A 21982-nucleotide genomic window follows, 5' to 3' on the forward strand; every position below is an offset into this window, starting at 1 on the left:
GCTGGTTCGAGTCCCTGCTGGTATGTTTCCCAGACTATGGGAAACACCTATATCGGGCAGCAGTCATCTCATACTGCATGGGAGGAGGCAATTGGAAACCACTCCTGTATTCTGCCAAAGAAACACAGGGTTCTGTGGGCGCCAGGAGTCAGAATCGACTTGACAACACAGTTTACCTTTTAGATAACTTGACAGCCTGTGTGTATTTACAGCATTTTATACCTTAAGATGTCTCAGTGAGTGCTTTGTCTTTCTATTCAGGTGCTTTGCTATCACAGGAACTCTCTGTCAAATATCTGTTAGGTGTCCTACAGTCAGTTAAATTAGTGTATGTTGGTTGCTCAGAATGAGTTAATATTGGTGCTCAGCTGTTCTGGTTTGGAGCCCAAATAATTTTATTAATGTGTACAATACAACTGGTAGCTTTTTGTGACGGTCCATCACAAATATTCTCCATAGTTTAATTTGTTAGCATAGTTTCTGAAGGAAAGAAAGCTTATAAGATCTCTCTTTGTGTGTCCTTTTTTGATTACAGTCTGATACAAACTAAACTTGCAGCATATGGGAATGGGTCCTAGGGGATCCCAGCAGGTTTTGTTTTTTATTGTTTTGGCTGATATGTCATGTTTTGAAATGGCATGATAGCCACTCAAGTATTGGCAACACTCTCTTGTAACCCCTGTGCTGATATTTGAATACAAACCAAATTCAAAGTACATGGGGAAAGGTCCTAGGTAATGGTCACCATGTTAAAAGAAGCAGAGAGCAGGCTCTGTTAGTTCTACTTACAACTATTTGTTTTCTGTTGAAATTAAATAATGAAGAAATAATTACTTTGAAGTGATACATTTTAATGTAAAAGGATTCTAGTCAGAATTGGTTAATTGCTTTATCTTCTGGCTGGCTTGTAGCATGTTAGTTTCTGGATGATGCAAGTGAATCCATTAGTACAGTATATGTGGGTACAGAAAATGAATTGAAGCATTTTTAAAGATCCTTGCACTCATGCAGGTCAACACAGTGGCTTCCTGGATTATACTTTTGCTTTAGTATTCAGTATTTAGTATTCCTTTAGTATTTGTAATTCTTAGTAACTATCAAGAAGTAACTTAGGAAAATGAGAGTACAGTATATCCTATATAAGGCCTCTTAACAAATGTAGTTATGTGTAAAACGAGAGCTCTTGCTGCTCTTTTAGGGTGGATGGAAGTGTAGAATACATTGATGTTCAAAAGAGTAAAGTGTGCACAATGGGAAAAGCAAACATTTAAAGTTGTGTTACTGTTGGATCTTTTTGTAAGCTTGTTATGAATAACAGTGCTAATTCTATTTTTTAAAGACTTGCTTTGTGCCATCTTAGTTACATGTGACAGAAGCAGCTGTTGTATTTCAAAGCAATGCACCTGCTGGAGATGTAGAGTATTAATTTTTTTTTAAACCCTCTTATTTCCCCACAAATTTAGCTTTAGGGAAGTTAACTTTGGTTTGGAACTTATTTCCATCCATTTAGGATTGCAGCTTAGGGAGTATTGCTAAACTAAAAATCTAAACGCAAGTAGAACTGAAAATACTTACTGAACAGGAAGAATCTGAAATATGGGTATTGCAAACATGTATTGGCATATATTCCACCATCAACTCAAATATTCTTTAGATTCAGTATAAAGGCATTGAGATTGTAATGACGTTCCACAGCCAGAATATGTACTGAAACCCTAGCTCCCACAGCAGACAAGTTACCTCACCCAACCTTACCTCACCCTACCCATCTTACCTTGCAATTATTCCCCTCAAGTGACTGATAGAAGGTGGCTGTGTACTGTATAGTTACAGCCTCAGTGTTTTGTTTTGTTTTTTAATGGTATGAGATCCAGAGTTGTCAGACCAGTTCATACACTTGCCTTGCTGCTGATCCAGTATGAGTGCTGTATATCACATCACATCTGCATATGTAACACAGATCTATGTATAGGCCAAATTTTTAAAATGTTTTACCCCAAATAATTTCACTAACAGGTAATATTTATGTTGCAGAAAGATGTTGAATATGTGATATTAACTCAGTGTTTAAAATTTTCTAGGGGAAGATGGAGCAGGTAAAACTAGTTTAATAGGAAAACTTCAGGGAATTGAGGAATACAAGAAAGGAAGAGGAATGGAATATTTGTACTTAAATGTACATGATGAAGACAGAGACGGTAAGTACCAGTTCTGATAATTTTAAGCTTACATTATGAAAGCATTACATTCTTGGTAGCTTGAGTTTAATCCACCTTTAAAAGGTGTCATATTTTCACTAGTCAGCAGTTACTGGTAGGAATGTGCATGGAACGGTTCAAAGATCCGTCAGTTCCGCCAGTTCGAAGGCGGTGGTGGGGAGGTGGAGTAGGGGAGGGTGCATTTAACCCTCGCGCTGCTTTTCCCTCCGCCGGCGTCTGTGTTTTGCAAAGCCAATTGGGGCGGCAGCGTATCTCCCTGCTGACCCGTTGCCCTCGTCTTCCAGATATGACCGGTAGTTGCTGATGCACGGCACAGACACATTCATGTCACCCGTGCCAGGACACGCTGGCGGCTTTTGGTCATATACGGAAGATGAGGGCAATGGGGAGGCAGGGAGGTATGCTGCCACCCCGACCGGCTTTGCAAAATACTGATGCTGGCGAGGGAAAGCGGCGGGAGGGGTAAGTGCACAACAGAGATCCCAACAGAGATCCCCACCGCCTTTGAGCCTCCCAGCCACGATTCCCTGCACATCCCTAGTTACTGGATGCCATTGCCTGCTATAACTCTCTTCGCTCCATATCCTCTCCCTGCCATTGAGAGGAGGAAGTGTTCTGGGAAGGCAGTTGGTAGGCTAAGAAGAGTGAACTTTGTGAGTTTTCAGTGGGGTAGGTGTTGGCCAGCTGGGAACTGACTGTGGTAAGATCCCCTTATTGCTTTTATTGCCCCTTACTTGCATCCACTCTCTCTAACCTTTTCCTAGCCCACATCTACATGAGCTGCTTCTCCATGGCTGGCATCTAGTCTAGTGGTGTCCTAGTGCAATGCAAGAAGTTGCACATATTTGAGTCTGTGGAGTTGTGCAAATTCATGATGATCAATGATGTTTCACAGTCGAGACACATGCAAAGTTGCATAATACGTTGTGAAACATGTGAGCACATTCTGCTAGCACAACAAAGTTGCAATGAATGTTCCTTTCTTTGCACAACATGCACTGTCATTATGTGTCGTCATTATGTGTCATTATGCTAGTGCAACACTGTCCTCAGTGTAGGCTAGTTTTCTCCTAATATTTCTGAGCCTTTCCTAACTGTTAAATAAGCCCTGCACCAGACCATGCAGTTTTTCCCAGTACCATGTTTCTTGCTTGTCTATTGGTGACTGTAGATTTGATAGTGTTACACTGTTCCCCTGTCTGCTGACAGCATCACTAAGTAGCACTCATAAGTACTAACAGGGATAGTGGACTATGGTACATGTCAACTAAACCTTATTTTCTGCTTTTGTTACAGATCAGACAAGATGTAATGTATGGATTTTGGATGGTGACCTGTATCATAAAGGTCTACTTAAATTTGCAATGGAAGCCAGCTCTCTTAAGGACACTCTGGTTATGCTGGTAGTGGACATGTCTAAGCCATGGACTGCTTTAGACTCTTTACAAAAATGGGCAAGTGTTGTAAGGGAGCATATTGACAAATTAAAAATTCCTCCTGAAGAAATTAAAGAGATGGAACAAAAAAGTGAGTATTTTAAGTGTGCACACTTGATAGCTGTTGAGGAGAGCGCGCTAAATTCATGTGTGTGTAAATGTGTTCTTTTCTTCACAGGCTGTCTGGTTAAGAAAGATCCCATGTAAAGAAGGAACCTAATTGCAATATGTCTGTCACAGTCAGCTGATCAATTATATTTGTATTTGCTCTACAGTTCTAAAACAGTATAAAGGTTCTCTGTAGACCATTCTCTCCTTCTCCTCCTCCAAATATTTATATACTGCTTTTTGACAAAAGTTCTCAAAGCAGTTTCCATAAAAGATAAATATAAATAAGATGGTTCCCTATCCCAAAAGGCCTCACAGTCTAAAAAGAAACATAAGGTAAACACCAATGATAAGCTTTTAAAGGATGCTGTGCTGGGTTGGATAGGGATGGTTGCTTTCCCTAATATAAGAAAATTGCCACTGAAAAGGTGCCCTTTGCTCAGTTACTTATTTCTAGCCTTATCTTCACAATTTGTGTTTGAATTACACAAGCACATGGTTAGTACAACTGGAAATTCTCTGCATTCCATGTCCATTGTAAACCTATCACATTGTGTGAAGTTCAGTGTCTGTACCTTGACTGAGGTGGCTTTACACTGATCAATAACTTATTTAAATGGTTGTATATGTCTTTCTCACCACAACACTATCTCACAAACAAAACAAACCACAACTGAAGGAAGGCAGGCACCCAAGTTCCGCCTTTGTCAATCTGAGATCCAGTAAAACCAAATAATTTTAGCAGCAATGGCACAGCATATTATACTCGGTGCTGAGAAAACCACAAAATCACAATTCCTCCTCCTCTCCTGTTGTCTTCTCTTCAAGAGAGGCACACTATAAGGGCTCTCTCTGCCTCGTAGTCCCTTTGAATACACTTGGAAACTCCCTCCTTTTGTGTTCTCTCCTCCCTCCACCAAGCCAGTGGGGGCAAAGTTGCACAGGAAAACACTTGATTTGTATGAGAACAAGCCAACCAAGAAGCAAGGAGATCACAAGCCAATCAGAAGCAAGTGCCAGAAAACCAACCAGCAAGGGGAAAGCAGGTCTCCAAAATGGTGCTCAAAACATTTGGGGTTGTTTCTTTCTGAGCTTGAAACAGGCCCTTTATTTAAAGGGAGTTTTGTTCCAAACTTGAAATGGCCCGTTTTGAGTCAAAAATTTTTTGACTTTGAGACATTTTGCACATCGCTACTATGTACTTAACCCCTTCATGTAACTAGTTGTTTGTAATTGTTTTATAAGCTTTTACTTTTTTAAAAACAAGTATCTTTTATAAACCTCTACATGTGGTGGAGGTGTGTGTGGCCTTCTAATGTTAAAACAAAACGAAAAAGACCAGACTTAAAAAAAACACACCAAAAAACTCCTGAATGATGATAACTTCCACAAACTGGAAGGCAGTATCCCATAGGAGAGGTCTGGGTTCCTAAAGAAGAGCTATCATTATGATCCTATACCAAAGCTTTATCTAAGCAAAATGCCTTTTCTGCAAAATGCTACTATTTGTCTTCTACCAGCTCTTTCATCCCCTCACACCAAACTACTAATCATGATATCATTTGCTGAAATAGATGAAGATGCAAGACACTACAAATTGAAGACAAGATGACAGCCTGTCTTCAAACTAGTTTTATAATTCACCCTATGAATTTATCCCATTTCCCCGTATTTTCTTGGATGTAATCTACATTCTGGTATCTGTCAATAAAACCTGAATATATCGAATAGTAAAACTAGATGGGTGTTGGGCACAGCCAAACAAATTGTTGACAGGTTTGTGCTAGTGATGAAGTTGACATTTAGGAATCCTGGAAGATATAAGGTCTGAATGTTAAGAATTCTTGCTATATAGCATGTTAATGTTTTGGATTGGGAAGATACAAGGAGTTCAGCTCAATACTGCTTGAAATTCTGTTTTTATTCCACCTTGGAATGCATAAAAGTATTTGTGAAAGTACTACATTCTCTTGAAAGCTGATTTCTAAATCTGAATAGGCAGTCATCTTTGAAACAATGGGCAGGTAACTCAACTTCTCACAATGAAAAGTTGAGAACATGTGTGCATGGCGTGTTATAGTCACCTGTTGTGGGACTCCTTGTTACAAGACTCTACATCCATGACTCCAGAGGAATAGATAAAGGAATTCCAGTAGAAATTTAATGAGATCTATGAAAAAACAGCAGTGACTAGACAACAGTTAAGCACCTTTAAACATCTGGCGCAAACAGTTGCGCACAATGGTGACAGCAGTTAGCATGCGCCGCCATGCCTTGCTCCGTTCCACGTCATTGCAACAGGACATGAAGGCGAGGGTAGAGAGCCTGGCCTTTGATGGAAAAGGCCTTTTTCACGATGATACAGATTCTACTATGGAGTCGTTAAAAAAGTCAAAATTCACGGCACGTACCTTCATGACATCTTCAGGCCCATCAGGCAGTTCATCAGAGTCGCTCTTTCTCTCGCCAAAGACCCTTCAAATATCAGGGCAGGAGAGATTTCAAGAGACAGTATAGACCTAGCCAGCGGTCTAAAGGCTTCCGCCAAAAATAAAAAAAACAATACTACCTGTCCGAATAAAGACAACCCGAAGCAGACCTTTTAATGGGACTGTCTATCCACTGCACACACTGACAATATCCTTCAACCACGACACTGGCTCCTTACCACCCATGAAAGCCAGGCATGCCAGGACCCTTACCAACGGTTCTGTAGTTGCCAGAAATACCATCAAACTGGCAAGCCATGCCCAAGCATGGCACAATATAACATCAGATCGCTGGGTGCTAAGGATAGTTCAGACAGGCTATGCGCTGGAGTTCAAGACCAAGCCGCCGTTCTCCGGTTTGATATTCACAGCAGCCACAGAGATACTGCAGGAGGAAGTGAAGGTGCTGTTAGAGAAGGTAGCGATTGCTCAGGTGCAGTGGCTGGACAGGCTGTTGGGTTTTTATTCCCGGTATTTTCAGATTCCAAGGAATGATGGTGGAATCAGGGCAATAATGGACCTTTGGGGTCTCAACGATTATATCCAGACCACTAAATTCAGAATGACAACTTTCCAAGCTATTCTTCCCTTCTTAGCCCGGGGAACTTGGGCGGCGACCTTAGATCTGAAAGATTCTTACTTTCATGTAGGCATCCAGGAAAATCACCGCAAATATCTCCGCTTCACAGTAGGGGATAAAATATACCAATATCAGGTTCTACCCTTTGATCTCTCGACAGCACCATGGGTATTCACCAAGGTGGTGGCAGTGGTGGTGGCCTACCTGAGGACACGGGATGATGGTCTATCCGTACTTGGACGACTGGCTCCTGGTGAGCCACGACAGAGAACTGCTTTTCGAACAGATTCAACACATGGTCCACCTACTCAAAGATCTGGGGATCAATATCAATTGGAAAAAATCGAACCTTGTCCCCAAGAAACAAATAAATTTCATAGGTGCGGTGTTGGATTTCGAGAAGAGAGCATATTTACCTCAGGAGTGCATTCAGCAAATACATTCGCTCATTCAGAGGTTTGTGCAAAACCCGCGACAGCCAGCAGTGCAGATTCAGAAACTGTTGGACCTAATGGCCTCCTGTGCCACAGCAGTTCTGTACACACAGTTGCGTATGCGCACATTGCAGCACTGGTATCTGTGCAACTTCCGTCCCAATGTGGACAGCCAAAACATGTGCTTAGAAATTCCGCAAGTGGTTTTGAAGGGGTTGCGTTGGTGGATGGAAACCAACAATCTGACACAAGGTGTACCATTCGAATCACTAGCCCCAAGCCACTGGATAACGACGGATGCGTCATTGATGGGATGGGGTGCGCATTGCAACAGCTATTGCGTCCAAGGGAGATGGATGTGTTTCCAGATCAGGCAACATATCAACTACCTAGAACTAATGGCGGTGTTCCTAGCTTTGAAGGCATTCCAGCCACAGTTGCGAGGGTCGGTGATCCAAATAACATTGGACAACACAACGGCAATCGCCTACATCAATCGCCAAGGGGGGATGGTCTCCATATCGTTATGGCTCCTTGCTCAAAGAATATGGAATTGGTGCGTTCACCAGGTCATCTCCCCGACTGCACTCCACATAAGAGGCGTAGGCAATCACTTGGCTGACAGCCTCAGCAGAATTATGGATTATAACCAGAGGCACAAGTGGGAGATAAAAACTTCATATCTCCAAAAGATATTCAGCACCTGGGGGGTTCCCACGACGGACTTATTTGCAATGCATGCCAACAAAAAGTGTGCAAACTATTGTTCACATGCAGGCATTGGACGGGGGTCCTTGGGGGATGCCTTCTTTATCTCTTCCCACCGCTGCCATTGATAGGACAGGCGTTGGGGCAGATTATTCAGGACAGAGCAAACTGCATACTACTGACACCATGGTGGCCACACCAACTGTGGTTTGCACCGCTTCTGCAATTGTCTCAAGGGACCTATCTCAGGCTCCCACAGGCGCCAGATCTGTTGCAAAGAGAACAAGGACAGGTCTTGCACCCAGAAGTTCACGCGTTAAAGATGACAGCCTGGAGGATCGCTCAATGAAGGATATCCTACTCAATAGTAGGAGGCAGTCCACACACAGGAATTATGCAAGCAAATGGAAACGCTTTAGAGCCAATACGAAGAGTAGAGGAGTTAGGCCTTTACAGGCCACTTCTTGGGATGTTTTGCTATACCTAACACCTTGAATCTAAAGGGCTTCACTAACGTGTCTATCAAGATAATTTGGCGGCCATTTTGCCGAGGCATGGGGGTTGGGATGGGTCAACTGTGTTCTCCCATCCAGATTACAAGCGCTTCATGAAGAGGTTAAATAATTTATATCCGCCTGTACGGCAACCGATGGAGCAATGGAGTTTGTCCTTGGTTTTATCAGCATTGACAGAGGGGCCATTTGAGCCCTTGGCGACGGTACCCCTCAGAATGATTAAATTGAAGACCACTTTCTTGGTGGCAATCACATCTGCTAAGCGGGTGGGTGAGCTAACAGCTTTCCGGGTAGATAAACCATACACTCAATTCTATCCTTACAAAGTGGTCATGAGATTGGGCCCGCGTTTTCACACTAAGATTGTGATGGACTTCCATATTAACCAAGAGGTTGTGTGACCTACCTTCTTTCAAAATGCGGAGACACCATTGGAAATAGCGCTCCATTCCTTGGATGTGAGGAGAGCCCTCTTATTTTATTTACAAAGGACACAGAGTTACAGGAAAACAAGGAGACTCTTTATAGGGTTCAAAGGAAAATGCAAGGGCTGCCCAATTTCTAGGCAGCGCCTGGCACATTGGTTGGTGGAGACTATTTGCCTAGCAGGGTGTCAGGGTGCCAGGGTGTTGCCCCACCAAAGACTGTGCGTGCGCACTCGACTAGGGCATACGCAACATCAACGGCCCACTTGTCTGGCATTAAGATGTCGGATATCTGCATGGCGGCCACATGGTCGTCACAACTGCCATTCATCACACTATGCTTTGGATTTGAGGATGGTGAAAGACATGGATTTTGGGAGAAATGTTCTAAAAAGGGTGTTAGCATGAGCTAGGGTTTACTGCACCCACCTCCTTGAGGGAAAGCTGGCTAATCACCCATTCCTTATGACCACAACGGATCACGATCCAGATATACAGGTTGCTTACCTGTAACTTAAGATCTGGAAGTGATCCGTTGTAGTCATAAACCCCTCCCGACCATCCCCGCTGCAGTACTAAATGAAGGAAAGCAACATCAAAGTTCAACTTGTGGATTGTCACTATTTTTCTGCGAGAAACTGGAAAATGGACGCCACATCCGCCTCTTTTAATGACTTGGCACGGCATGTGCAGGTGGGAGGGGGTGTTATGAGGAGCTAATCAATCAGTCTGTGAGGTCCCTGCGCAGGCGTAGAACCCATTCCTTATGACTACAATGGATCACTTCCAGATCTTAAGTTACAGGTAAGCAACCTGTATTTCTCTAAAGTTTAAACAAAATAACTAACTTTGACTGCTGCAACCCCATTTGTTTAGCAGATATATAGAAATAAATGGGGTTTAAGTTAGTCCTTATTTAGGGATGTGCCCAAACCGGTTCAGCGCCTCCTTGAGGAAGCACTGAACATCCTTGAGGGAAGCACTGGTTCAGGCACCAGCATTTGAACCGGTTTGGCGGGGTGGGGGTCAGTTCCTTTTAAAAGCAGGTAAGCAAGACTGTACCTGCTCCTCCACGGCCCTACCACTTTTCTGGGCATGGTGCTTGATGTTCAAAAGGCCATGTGTGGCTGCAGTGCTGCTCCCAGCAGCCTACGCACAGTGCCAGCATGTACATAGCTGCCATGCGTGTGCTAATGCCACACACAGGCTGCTTGGAGCAGCGCTGCAGCTGCATGCGACCTTTGGAACAGCGGGCATTGTGCCCTGAAAAATGGTGGGGCTGCGGAGGCACAGGTATGGTCTTGCTTACTGTCTTTTAAAAGGAACTGATCCTTGCCCTGCCCGTGGTTGCATAAGCAGTTGGTGCACATCTCTATCCTTATTAACTTGGTCTCAGTTATTTCAGTGGTGCTTAGTAATGACTGATTAGTCAGGATACTGTCGTCTTATGCAGTAACTATGTTGTCTTCGTGGTTTGGGTTTTTTTAGCCTACTTTCCAGTAGGCTTATGAGATCACCTGGCATTCTCTGTGTGTGTGTCCATGTGTCCCCCACCCCAACTTCGCAGCACCTGGACCAATATGAGCCAAATCAGCTACAGTTGTAGGGACATCTCCAGAGACGTGGTTTGTGATGTCATGCACAAGATGTAACCCATTCAAGATGGCAGACGCGTAAACTTTTGAGGTGTAAGTGAGCTAACTTGTGAACCGCTTAACTGATTTGAACCAAATTTGCTACAGTTGTAGGGACACATAGGGATTCTCCAATGGTGTAGTTTGTGATGATGTCACCTATCCCGATCCAAGATGGCAGATGCATAAACTTTTGAAGCGCAAGTACACTAACTTGAGGACTATCTGATTTGAACCAAATTTGGAACAGCTGTAGTAAGTGACACACAGGGACACCTCAGTGGTGCAGTTTGTAATGATGACATCCACCTCGAACCAAGATGGCGGATAAATGAACATTTGAGGCCCAAGAAAACTAACCTGTGGACCTCTATTTGTACCAAATTTAGTCCAGATGTAGAGACAGTGAAAGGAAAGTAGGCTGATTAGTTCTTACTAGAAAAACTTGTTAGTTTGTACAACAATTTGGATTGTTTTTCTTGAATGATTAATATTGTTCTTTGAAAGGAATAGGCTTTATGAATTTTTCTTGTTAAAAAAACCAAACCAAGAAGGCCAGGTTCTTTTTGAACTTCTGATTATTTATTGGATACTTCCTATGCATAGAACAAAGATAACTGGCACTTTTGAAACCAGCAGCACTAAGCAATATGTGGTTCAATTCAAATGCAACAAACAAAAATAGTTTATCTCTGGCTTTTGCAACTTGCCCCTTCCTTTTCCCTTCCTTCGTGGGTGAAGGGGGGGGGGGATAGAAATTTTCCTTTACATTCTGCAGCAAACTGTGACTTGCAATTTAGTCCAAAAACAGCAAACTGTGACTTGTACAAGCCACAGTATGTTCACAAATCAGGTTATTAAATGAAACTTGCTCTGGCTTGTGCATGTAACAACAAACCATGGCTAATATATTACTTTGTTCTTGGAAAGAGTTTGTATTCATATGAGTCATTTCCCCTTAAAGGGACCTAATCCAAATTTTCTCTTTTGTTTCAGTGGTAAGAGACTTTCAAGAATACACAGAACCAGGTGAAGACTTTCCAGCTTCTCCACAGAGGAGAAATACTTCATTACAAGAAGACAAAGATGACAGTGTGATTTTACCATTGGGTGCAGATACGCTAACATGTAACTTAGGCATTCCTGTAGTAGTAGTTTGTACAAAGGTTTGTTAAATATTTCAGATTATTTTTGCATATCTTTAAAGAGCCAGCATAGGTTATACTTCATAAAATAAGTGGGCAGTACTGTTAAACAACATCGTTCTAAATACTTGGTTTACTTGGTTTAATATATAGTTTTCTGTTAGCATAAGTAATCTTTACTTTCTCAAGTGTATCTCAGGAGTTTATTTTAATTAAGAGTCTGCATTCCATAAGGACTCATAATGGACAGCAACCTTTATTAAACATATTTATTAGTTTAAAATAGTTCTAATCTATACAGCCCCTTTATTTCGAGCCAGTCACATATAAATGTAAAAGGCCATAAAAAGGTCTTGAATTGTTTAAATGAATAAAAGGGAACATCTTGCATCACTTTCAGAAAGCTCAGGGTGTGTGTGCCGGTATGCGTGCCTGCCTGCTCTGGTTTGAACTTGCAATATGGGTGATGTACTTACAATACCCTTTTTAGATCTTATTGATAGCAACAGAACATAAGGGAGTAGGTGGTTTTTGAAAGGTCCAGGCCAGGGTTTCTTAACCTTGGGCCCCCAGATGTTGTTGGACTACAACTCCCAGAATCCCCAGCCACAAAGGCCATGTTTGGGGATTCTGGGAGTTGTAGTCCAACATCATCCGGGGGCCCAAGATTAAGAAACCCTGGTCTATACCATCTAAGGCTCTATATATCAAAGCCAGTACTTAAAAAGCCAGGGCAAATGTTGGGCTACTGTCCATGGATGGCGGGGGTAGTGAATGCCTCTCTGAAGCAGGGGGTGGTGCCCCCTCAGCTGAAGGAGGTAGGACCCAGATGACCTGAATAACCTTTGACTAGTTTCTAATCTCCCCTTCTTGGTCAAGGTGTTGGTGAGCTTGGTGGCGTCTCGGCTCCAGGCTGCCCTGGATGAATCTGATTGCTTAGATTCTGTCCAGTCTGGCTTCCAACCTGGATATGGGACAGAAACTGCTTTGGTCTCCCTGATGGATGACCTACGCCGGGAGATAGACAGAGGGAATGTGACTCTGTTGATTCTCTTGGACCTCTCAGCAGCTTTTGATACAATCGACCATGGTATCCTTCTCGGACGTCTCTCTGGATTGGGACGGGGGCGCGGTTATACGGTGGCTCTGCTCCTACCTTGAAGGTGGCCCTGGGGGATGCCTGCGCCACCCCGTGGCCTTTGGTCTATGGGGTGCTACAGGGATCTATTCTGTTCCCTATGCTGTTTAGCATTTACATGAAATCTCTGGGAGAGGTCATCCATGGGTGTGGGCCACGGTGCCATCAGTATGCTGATGACACCCCACTCTACCTATCAGCAGACACCAGGGAGGCAGTGGATGCTCTGAACTTGGGGCTTGGAGGCTGTTCTGGACTGGATTGGGGCAAACAAGCTGAAAACTAATCCAGATAAGATGGAAGTGTTCTAGGTGGGTAAAACTGATCATCCGAGTAGTGAGGTAAATATGTTCTTGGACGGGCTCACACTAGCTCTGAAAGGCAAAGTCTGCAGCTTGGTGGTGTTTCTAGCTCATATGCTGTCCTTGGAGGCTGGCACACAAGCTGCAACCCTACTTGGAGGAGTCGGACCTGACCTCAGTCACTCATGTTTTAGTACAGGGGTGCGGAACCTTGGCCCTCCAGCTGTTGTTGAACTACAACTCCCATCATCCCCAGCCACAATTATTGTGGCTGAGGATGGTGGGAGTTGCAGTTCAAAAACAGCTGGAGGGCCAAGGTTCCGCACCCCTGCTTTAGTAACATCCAGAATGGACTACTGCAGTGTGCTTTATGTGGGGCTGCCATTGAAGACTGTTTGGAAGCTTCAGCTGGTGCAGAATGCTGCCACAAGGATGTTGATGGGTGCGCTTCATGAGTATCACACGCATCCTGTGGTAGCTTCATTGGTTACCAGTTCACTTCCAAGCTAGATTCAAGGTTCTGGTCTTGACCTTTAAAGCTCTACACAGCTTGGGGTCATGGTATCCGTCGGACCACATTTGCCCATATGAACCTGCCAGGGCCCTCCACTCATCGTCTTGGGCCCTGCTCATGACTGAAAGAGATCTGGTTGGCAGGGACTAGACAGGGCCTTCTTAGTAGTGGTCCCTCCGCTCTGGAACACCTTCCCAGTAGAGCTTTGCCACGTTCCCTCCCTCAGTGTCTCAAAACAACAACTAAAAACACATCTTTTAATGAGGCTTTTTAATGTTTCACCTGTTGCTTATATCTGATAGGTTTTTTAGTTTTTTTAAAAAAACTTTTTAATTTGAAATTTTATAATCTATAATTCTGATTTTGGTTTTAACTTGAAATTTTAACTTAATTAAATTTGGTTAATTCTATTTGTCTGATTTTTACATTATAACTATCTTATAAATGTGAGCTGCCCCAAGCAGTAGTGCAGGACATAATTTTTTAAAATAAATAAATATTGACATAATGTGATATTGGGAGCTTGTTAAGGAATAGGCTTTGATGAAGCCTCTTAGAAGTAACCCATTTAACACACTCCCTCTGCAACCCCAGCCTCAAAGTAGCATCTGTATAAACTTAAGTCAAATCCTTTCCAATGGAATCTTAAATTCTACTCCTTATGCAAAAGCAGTAGGCAGGAATGTCCTCTACTGCTATACGGTAGTCTTTGAGCCATTGGCATGAGACACGTGAATGCTCCTTCATATATCAGTTATACATTTGGGATATAAAGAATTAATGTATGTGGACAATACACTGCAGTTGGCACTCAAAGCTGGATTGTTAGTGCTGGCCATTTTGGACCTGATAACAGGGGAGCAAAAATGTTAACTTCTGAGATCAGTGGAATCAAATCAGAGCTGTTGGTGGTTGGTGCGCTTGGATCCCAGCCTTATCTTTAAACTATTTTCAGTTGGCCTATATTGGGAGAAAAATAAGCTGGAAAGGGGAGATATACTGGTACCATAGTCAAATTAGGCATTCTGATTTTTATTCATGTTTTGCCATATCTCTTTTCCATATCATGGAAATAAGCTGATCAGTCTTCTCAGGCAATAATGATTTGCACATGAATTCATCAGAACCTAGTTTGTTTTGTATCCAACACTTTGCTTGGCTTTTCTTTTTACATCTTAGTTTTTTAAATTTTTGATTGTCAAACCTTAATATTGATGGAAATCCAAAAAAGCCAGGGCATGTCAAATTCCAGCCATGGTACCTAGAAACTTAAACGTGGCATATAGACCAGGATAGACAGAGGTAGAGTTGTTTAACAAAATCTTTGACCCAGGCAGCCCTGTTTCTCTTCTAAGTATGTTACTTGTACAGTGAATAAAGAGAAGTCCGTCTACCTTCCCCGCTCCATAGTGTCTGCTGCTAAGTTTGGTAATTTTTTCTGCTAAATTTCGATAATTTGATAATTTTGGGAGACATTGTCTCCCAAATTTTTGGGCTGGCTCCTAGATCCCAAGAAAACTTGTCAAGGCCTGAAGGAAGCATGTGGCTAGTTCTCCTGTCAAGGAGGCTTTGTGCCTAAGTTTCTCAAATAGCCCCTATGCTACATAGCAAGCCATTTTTGAAACTGCTGCAAAAGCATTTTCTGATGTGGTATGGGCAGGGGGCAGGGCTGTTAAGAGGGCAGGGGGATGGAGTCAGAACTGCCAGTGAGCAGAACCAAGCCCTGAGACATACCTTAAGTAGTTTCCATTAGAAATATTCCAGGAAGTGGGGGGGGGGGCGCGGCAGCAGGGAGAAGTATTATATAAATTAAGGCTCTTTTACAGATACTGGAGAGGCGCATATATGTAATACAAGGATTATATATTTCTACTAAATTTAGCCCCTCGAGATTTCTCTTGAAACATATATTTTTAGATGGGTCTAAAATTATAATTGGCCTAGTCACAAAACTCTTACTAAAATTTGAAGTGGGCCTCCTTTAGGCAATGCCAGTGATAGATGCTACACAAAATTTTGGCTGGTACAGTAACTTAGCTGTGGGATGCTTGAATAGCAAGATGGTGGATTCTCTTCCTGTACTAGAAAGCTGAATATAAACACTGCTTATTGTTCTCAAATTGTGGATTTCTAGAACTGTGGTAGTGATAGGATGGTGCAAGAGCAATACTGATCCGAGACTGTTTTTGGTTCTGCAGTGTGATGCCATTAGTCTGCTGGAAAAAGAACATGACTACAGAGATGAGCACTTGGATTTTATTCAGTCACATATCCGAAGGTTTTGTTTACAATGTATCCTTTAAAAATGAAGGTGTATAATTAAAATTGGACCTGGAGTCAGATAGTCTGCATAGCTCCATGATTTGCTGGGTAGCTTTTATCAACTCCCTCCTTGGCCTCAGATTCTCATATGGAATACGAATAATGGTACTGTGAAGTAAACAAGATAAACATAGCAAAGCATTTTTAGTAGTGCATTTATGTGCTAGAATTGGAGAGTTGTGTTGGGTATGCCCAAGGGCTTGGGCATGTCTGGTGTCTGTCTTGCCTTATTTTATAGTTAGAATAGCAGGCCATATCTGAAACAGTTTTTAAAAGTATTTCAAAAATCATTTAGCAGATAGAGTGAGGAGCAGCTTTTCGAAAAACACATGGCAAAAATCCCCTTGCGTATGCAGTAGTAGCTTTGCTATTCCTTTGAATTCTGCTCATGATATAGTATTGTGTGTTCATAGCAACTGTAATCTTCAGTTAGTCTTGCAACGTACCTAAACATGCTATTCTTCAGTCACAAGATTTTTAGAAGTTTTGAGGGCTGATTGATCAAGCCTGGTGACTTTCTTGCACTGTTACTGCTTTGATGTAGGAAAAGTTGTATCCCATAAAAGATAGCTTACTGTATAGTTTATATACCATCAGTGTATATGGCAATATGTCTGTCAGAAGAGTATGTATCATTTTCTCCTACATAGGAATGATCTTTGTGTAAGAAAATAATCATGTGAAATAGCTGCAAATTGCTCTGCCATTTGAAGAGTTTGAATTTAATAGATTTCCCATTACAACCTTTTAATATCAACATTGGCTTATTTTATTCTGTTTTGTGTAGATTTTATATTTACATTTTAGGGAGGAAATTTTAATCTGTCTGACAAGGCAAAGTAATATACTTGGTTTTTGAAATATAATAGTTATTGGAAATCTAAGAATGTAATAATTCCAACACTTTTGTATAAGGTTGCATATAACAAAAGAATTAAAGCTATCACAATTGATTTCAAATTGCCATTGCCGAGCAAATACACATGTTGTATTTTCTTTAACAAGTATTCAGATGGTGCAGCACTTATTTACACGTCAGTAAAGGAAAATAAGAATATTGATTTAGTATATAAATATATTGTCCAGAAATTATATGGATTTCCCTTCAACATACCTGCTGTTGTGGTGGAAAAAGATGCAGTATTTATGTAAGTTAAGCTAATTATTAAATATATACTATAAGTGGTAAATGCAGAGTGCTCCTGTTCAGAGCTATAGCCAGCCTTGTCGTGCTGTTTGATGTGGAGAGAGGTTTCAGGAGGAGAAGATGAGAAAAGGACACCTTTTCTTTCCTCCTGAAATTTCTTCATATGGTGCAAGGAGGGGAGTTTCCAACCTCAAGATGTTCTGACATTCATTTTCACCTCTGGGATACTGTGCTCTAACAGGGGTTCAAGCAGACAACCTCCTCCACTTTCCTGTTTTCTTCCTTCAGACGCACTCAACATTCCATGGCTCTTTCATTGCACTGACAATTGAGCATGCTTGGTTCTCATTGGGGGGGGGGTGTCTCTGTGTGCGAGTGTTGGAATTTTAGCATTCGATGATACCTTTGTGGCCTTCAAGTGCAACCTCCTGCTTGATGCAGGAATCTGCTATGCCATCCCTGGCTACTGGAATTCTGTTTGAAAAACTCTTGTGAAGAAGAGTCCACCACTATGCAAGGCAATCAGACCGGTTTCACAGTTATGAAATGGCTGCTAATATTGATTGATTGATTGATTGAATTTATATACCGCCTAGTATAAACATCTCAAGGCACTGTTCAGAATTAAAACATAAAATATAATATAAAACATTTAAAATGCATAAAAAGATAAAAATCATAATAGATAAAAACACATTAAAATTTAAAAGTTTAGTCTCAGTTGAAGGCCTGGGAAAATAGGTACGTCTTCAGGGTTCTCCTAAAAATAAACAGAGAAATCGATGCTCTTATTTCAGCAGTGAGCGCGTTCCAAAGCCCTAGGGCAGCTATAGAGAAGGCACGGCCCCAGGTAGCCACCAAACGAGTTGGTGGCAACCATAATCTGACCTCTTCAGATGATCTTAATAGGTGACAGGGTTCACAACAGTGAAGGTGCTCTCTTAAGTACCCTGGACCTAAGCTAGGAACCTAGGAAGCTGCCATATAGTGAGTCAGACCATTGGTCCATCTAGCTCAGTATTGTCTTCACAGACTGGCAGCAGCTTCTCCAATGTTGCAGGCAGGAATCTCTCTCAGCCCTATCATGAAGATGCCAGGGAGGGAACTTGGAGCCTTCTGCTCTTCCCAAAGCAGCTCCATCCTCTAAAGGGAATATCTTACAGTGCTCATACTTTCATATGCAACCAGGGCAGACCCTGCTTAGCTATAAGGGGACAAGTCATGCTTGCTACCACAAAACCAGCTCTCCTCTCCTAAAGCTGTAAAGGGCTTTAGAGATAATAACAAGCACTAATGCCTAGTACGAATTTGCTTCCTTGTCATTTCAAACCTATTGTTTCTAGTCCTGCTCCCAGGAGCAACAGAGAACAAGTCTGCTGCTTCTGTGTGATGACCCTTTGGATATCATATCATTCAGTATTCTCTGCTCCAGGCTAAGCCTAGCCAGTGCCTTTAATGTTCCTCATATAATGGCATTTCATTTCATTTAGTTATTTGCCCTGAATCTAAATAACAGTGAGCAGTAGGAAAATATGACTGTGTGCTGTTTTACAAACTCTTGTGCTAGTGGAAGATTTCTTGCAATGCAGAGCCACAATGTACTCTCAAGGGTTGTATTACAGTACAAGAAACATAGTGAATAAGGAAGATAGGGGTTGTATCATATAAACTGTAGTGGACTATTAAAAAGGTCTTGAAAAGAGCTCGTGCAAAGTCCTGCATAGCAACTTGTCTGCATTGATTTTTTTGGATCCAAATCCTCTGGATTTGGAGGGTCACTTTTCTTGTAAAATACTTTCCCACTAAGTTGGAAAACAGCCATTCTGGGAGCAGAAGAGGCTAATGGAAGGGTGCCTTTGGACCCGCAACAATATAGTTCTGCAACCTGGGAAGTCCCTACAGTATGTGGGAATCCCTGCCTTGCATGCAAGTTCCCAGTTTCACTACCATACTGCTAGTTTAAGACCAGCGAGTCTTTTATTTCAGTGATGGGTTCGTTCCATCCACCACTCATGCCACCTTAGTGTTGCTGTGAACACTTTTGAGTGTAATAGTGCTTAGTATTTAAAACAAATTGGGCAACACCGAGATTAACTTAGTCATGACTACCTTGTTCCACTGTTTTCAATGACTAACTTAGTCATGTGGCTAGTTTGAATGTTGTCCAGTATGCCGTATGCACTTTACTGCACCTATACCACAACATGGATCTAGGGAATTTTGTATCACTGGGCTAAGAGCATTGCTTGGCTGCCTTAAAAATGAAAATATCTCTTGTGCCTTAAAAAGGGTGAGGTTTTTTGTAGAGGACAGGTTTGGATAGAAAGGGGTCCAAGCTTTGAACAATTGGCGATGTAATCTTATTTGCTTTCAGTCCTGCAGGATGGGATAATGAAAAGAAGATAGGAATATTGCATGAGAACTTGCAGAACTTAAAAGCAAGTGACAGCTTTGAGGATATCATCACAAAACCACCTGTCAGAAAGGTAATTACTTCTCCGTGATTGGAGTGAATGTTTTTTGCTAAAGTCTACAACTTTAACACACTGCCTCACTTTGAAGAATACGAAATTCCTTGAAGTTACAACTATGCCACCCACTGCTTGTGCTACAATGACTTTCAGGCTGTGGCTTAATTACTAACCCCTGCTAACTGGGCAAAAGAGGCACCTTTTAAAGTGTTGGCTCTCTCATATTTAGCAGGGGAGGGCCACTGTCCCTGTCTAACCCCAGCACAGCATCTCTCTAGAGGCTATTGCTGGTATCTACCTTGTGTTTTGTTTTAGGTTATGAGCTCTTTTAGGACAGGGAACCATCTTATTCTTTTTTATATACAAGCCACTTTGAGAACTATCTTTATTGAAAGGCAGCATCTAAATATTCTTCATCATCATCATCATCATCAAATAAATGAATGAAATAAATGGATTTTGAACTAAATTCCATTAAAAATCAGTGGGACTGCTTCAGCTTCTGCTGTTTACTGCTTTTCAGTGTAAAAAACAAATGGAATGAGAAAATGGTTCTCTGAGGCTCATAATCTAAAAAACAAAACATAGCAGCAGCAGCAATTACCCCAGCAGAGAAGTCATACTGAATTCAGTAGGAACACTTGGTATCCTCTGCAAGATAAGAGAGCCCTCACTTGCAAAGGTGCCTCTTGGCCCAGTTAGCAGGGATTGCATTTATTCAGAATCTTATTTCAGCGGAGACACTGCCACTGCCTTTGCCTTGCATTCCCCACCTGCAATGGAGTGTCCCCCAGGAGGTCCTGTGTCACTTTGGGAACTCTGGGGGATGTTCTCATTTGTCGGTGTCTCCCAGAGATATGGACAAATGCCCATATTTATTTATTTATATCTATGTAAGCCACTTTGGGAACTTAGTTGAAAAGCAGTATGGATGCTGCCACCTTCTCCTATCCACTGAAGAAAATGGTTTATCCCAGAGGATCGTGCAGTGATGCCGGGTCCTATGGGAGTAAGCCCTTTCACCTGTGGGGAGGGTGAAAGGAGGTTGAGCTAAGAGATTCAGCAGCAGTGGCATTTGGGTGGAGTGTTGGCAGTGGCAGTTTGCTTGCTTCCTACTGTTATTTATATACTGCTTTGTGATACATAACTTTCAAAGCGATTTACCTAGAATAAGATAAGATGATGGTTCCTTGTCCCTCAAAGGGTTCACAGTCTAAAAATACAAGGTAGACACCAGCAACTGCCACCAATGAAATGCTGTGCTAGTGTTGAATAAGACCAGTTGCTCTCCCCCTGCTAAATATAGTAAAATTGCTGCTAAGAGTGCCTCTTTGCCTAGTTAGCAAGAGATCCTGCTGATGCATGCACCCCACCCCACCCCACCCCGAGCATTGAGCCACTACCAAGTTCCATTTGCCAGTAAATTTTCCTGATTGAGTACTAGTGGAGTGGGGTGGGAGAACCTGGGGCTTTGCCCCAATGGTCTACTGCAGCCTGGCTCTGGCCCTGATTATTAGATGCATTTTAGCAATTCTGCATTGACATCATTGCATGATGTGCTTTTTTACCCCAGAAGGACATTCAGAGCAGCATTCCACAATTTAAAGAATGCAACAGAGATAATTTGACAAAGTTAAAAAAAAAACCACACACAGAGCAACAATATTTGAGCAGTAGAGGGACAGGAGCAGAACCAAACAGCTTCATAAAAATAGCTAATAATGAGAAGCAATTTGTCATTATTGAGGGTGCATATTAATCAGATTGTCTTTACCAGCTGATGGGAGAGATGCCACAGTTTGAGTGCTGCATCGGAGAAAACCCCCTCCTGCATCTCTACCAACTACACTTTTCAAGATGGTGGGGCATGGTGCAGTGTCTCCCCAAAGATACCAAGGAGCAGGCGAGATTGTGTGGGAGCAGGCATTCTCTTAAATAATTGAAAGTAAATTGTTGGTATGAGAGTGCCACCATGAAGCAACATGAAGATGCACCCTTCCCCACCTGTTATAATGAATGCTGCTACAGTAGCATGTGTGCAAGTTCTGCTGGCACAAAAAGCACATATCTTTGGGGACTGGAGATCGGGGTCAGATGAAAAGCTCTTCAGTTTCTGCTTAGGATGTTATAGGGTAGTCATTAGGACTTGTGTTTAGGAGAAGTGAAAGATGGGTTTGAAACATGTAGCTGTATCATTCAGGTTGGACTTTCTGGTCAGTTAACATATTGGACTTGCATTGCCTTGCATATCTTCACTTATATAAAATATACATACAAGCAAGCTTTGAAAACAGCAACTACTTTTCTGTTACAAATTTGCCATTTTTGTATCAATAAAAAAGCTGATCTAAATGTGTCATAAGGACTGTTAAGGAATATGAGTGTGTGTATGTGA

At 42.1% G+C, this 21982-nt stretch overlaps 1 protein-coding gene across 2 annotated transcripts in view; it reads left to right on the forward strand.

The window, feature by feature from the left end:
* Positions 1-21982, forward strand: part of DYNC1LI1 (dynein cytoplasmic 1 light intermediate chain 1) — a 48312-nt gene that overhangs the window by 18279 nt on the left and 8051 nt on the right. Inside the window, exons 3-8 of one of the 2 annotated variants that reach the window (XM_053260625.1) lie at positions 2082-2198; positions 3516-3746; positions 11545-11714; positions 15846-15939; positions 16982-17117; positions 19491-19602. In XM_053260625.1, the coding sequence (XP_053116600.1) occupies positions 2082-2198; positions 3516-3746; positions 11545-11714; positions 15846-15939; positions 16982-17117; positions 19491-19602 (860 nt within the window). The other variant, XR_008309647.1, reaches the window with a different exon arrangement.

The sequence above is a fragment of the Hemicordylus capensis genome, chromosome 6, assembly GCF_027244095.1.
Source record: "Hemicordylus capensis ecotype Gifberg chromosome 6, rHemCap1.1.pri, whole genome shotgun sequence".
In the NCBI taxonomy this organism is placed as follows: domain Eukaryota; kingdom Metazoa; phylum Chordata; class Lepidosauria; order Squamata; family Cordylidae; genus Hemicordylus; species Hemicordylus capensis.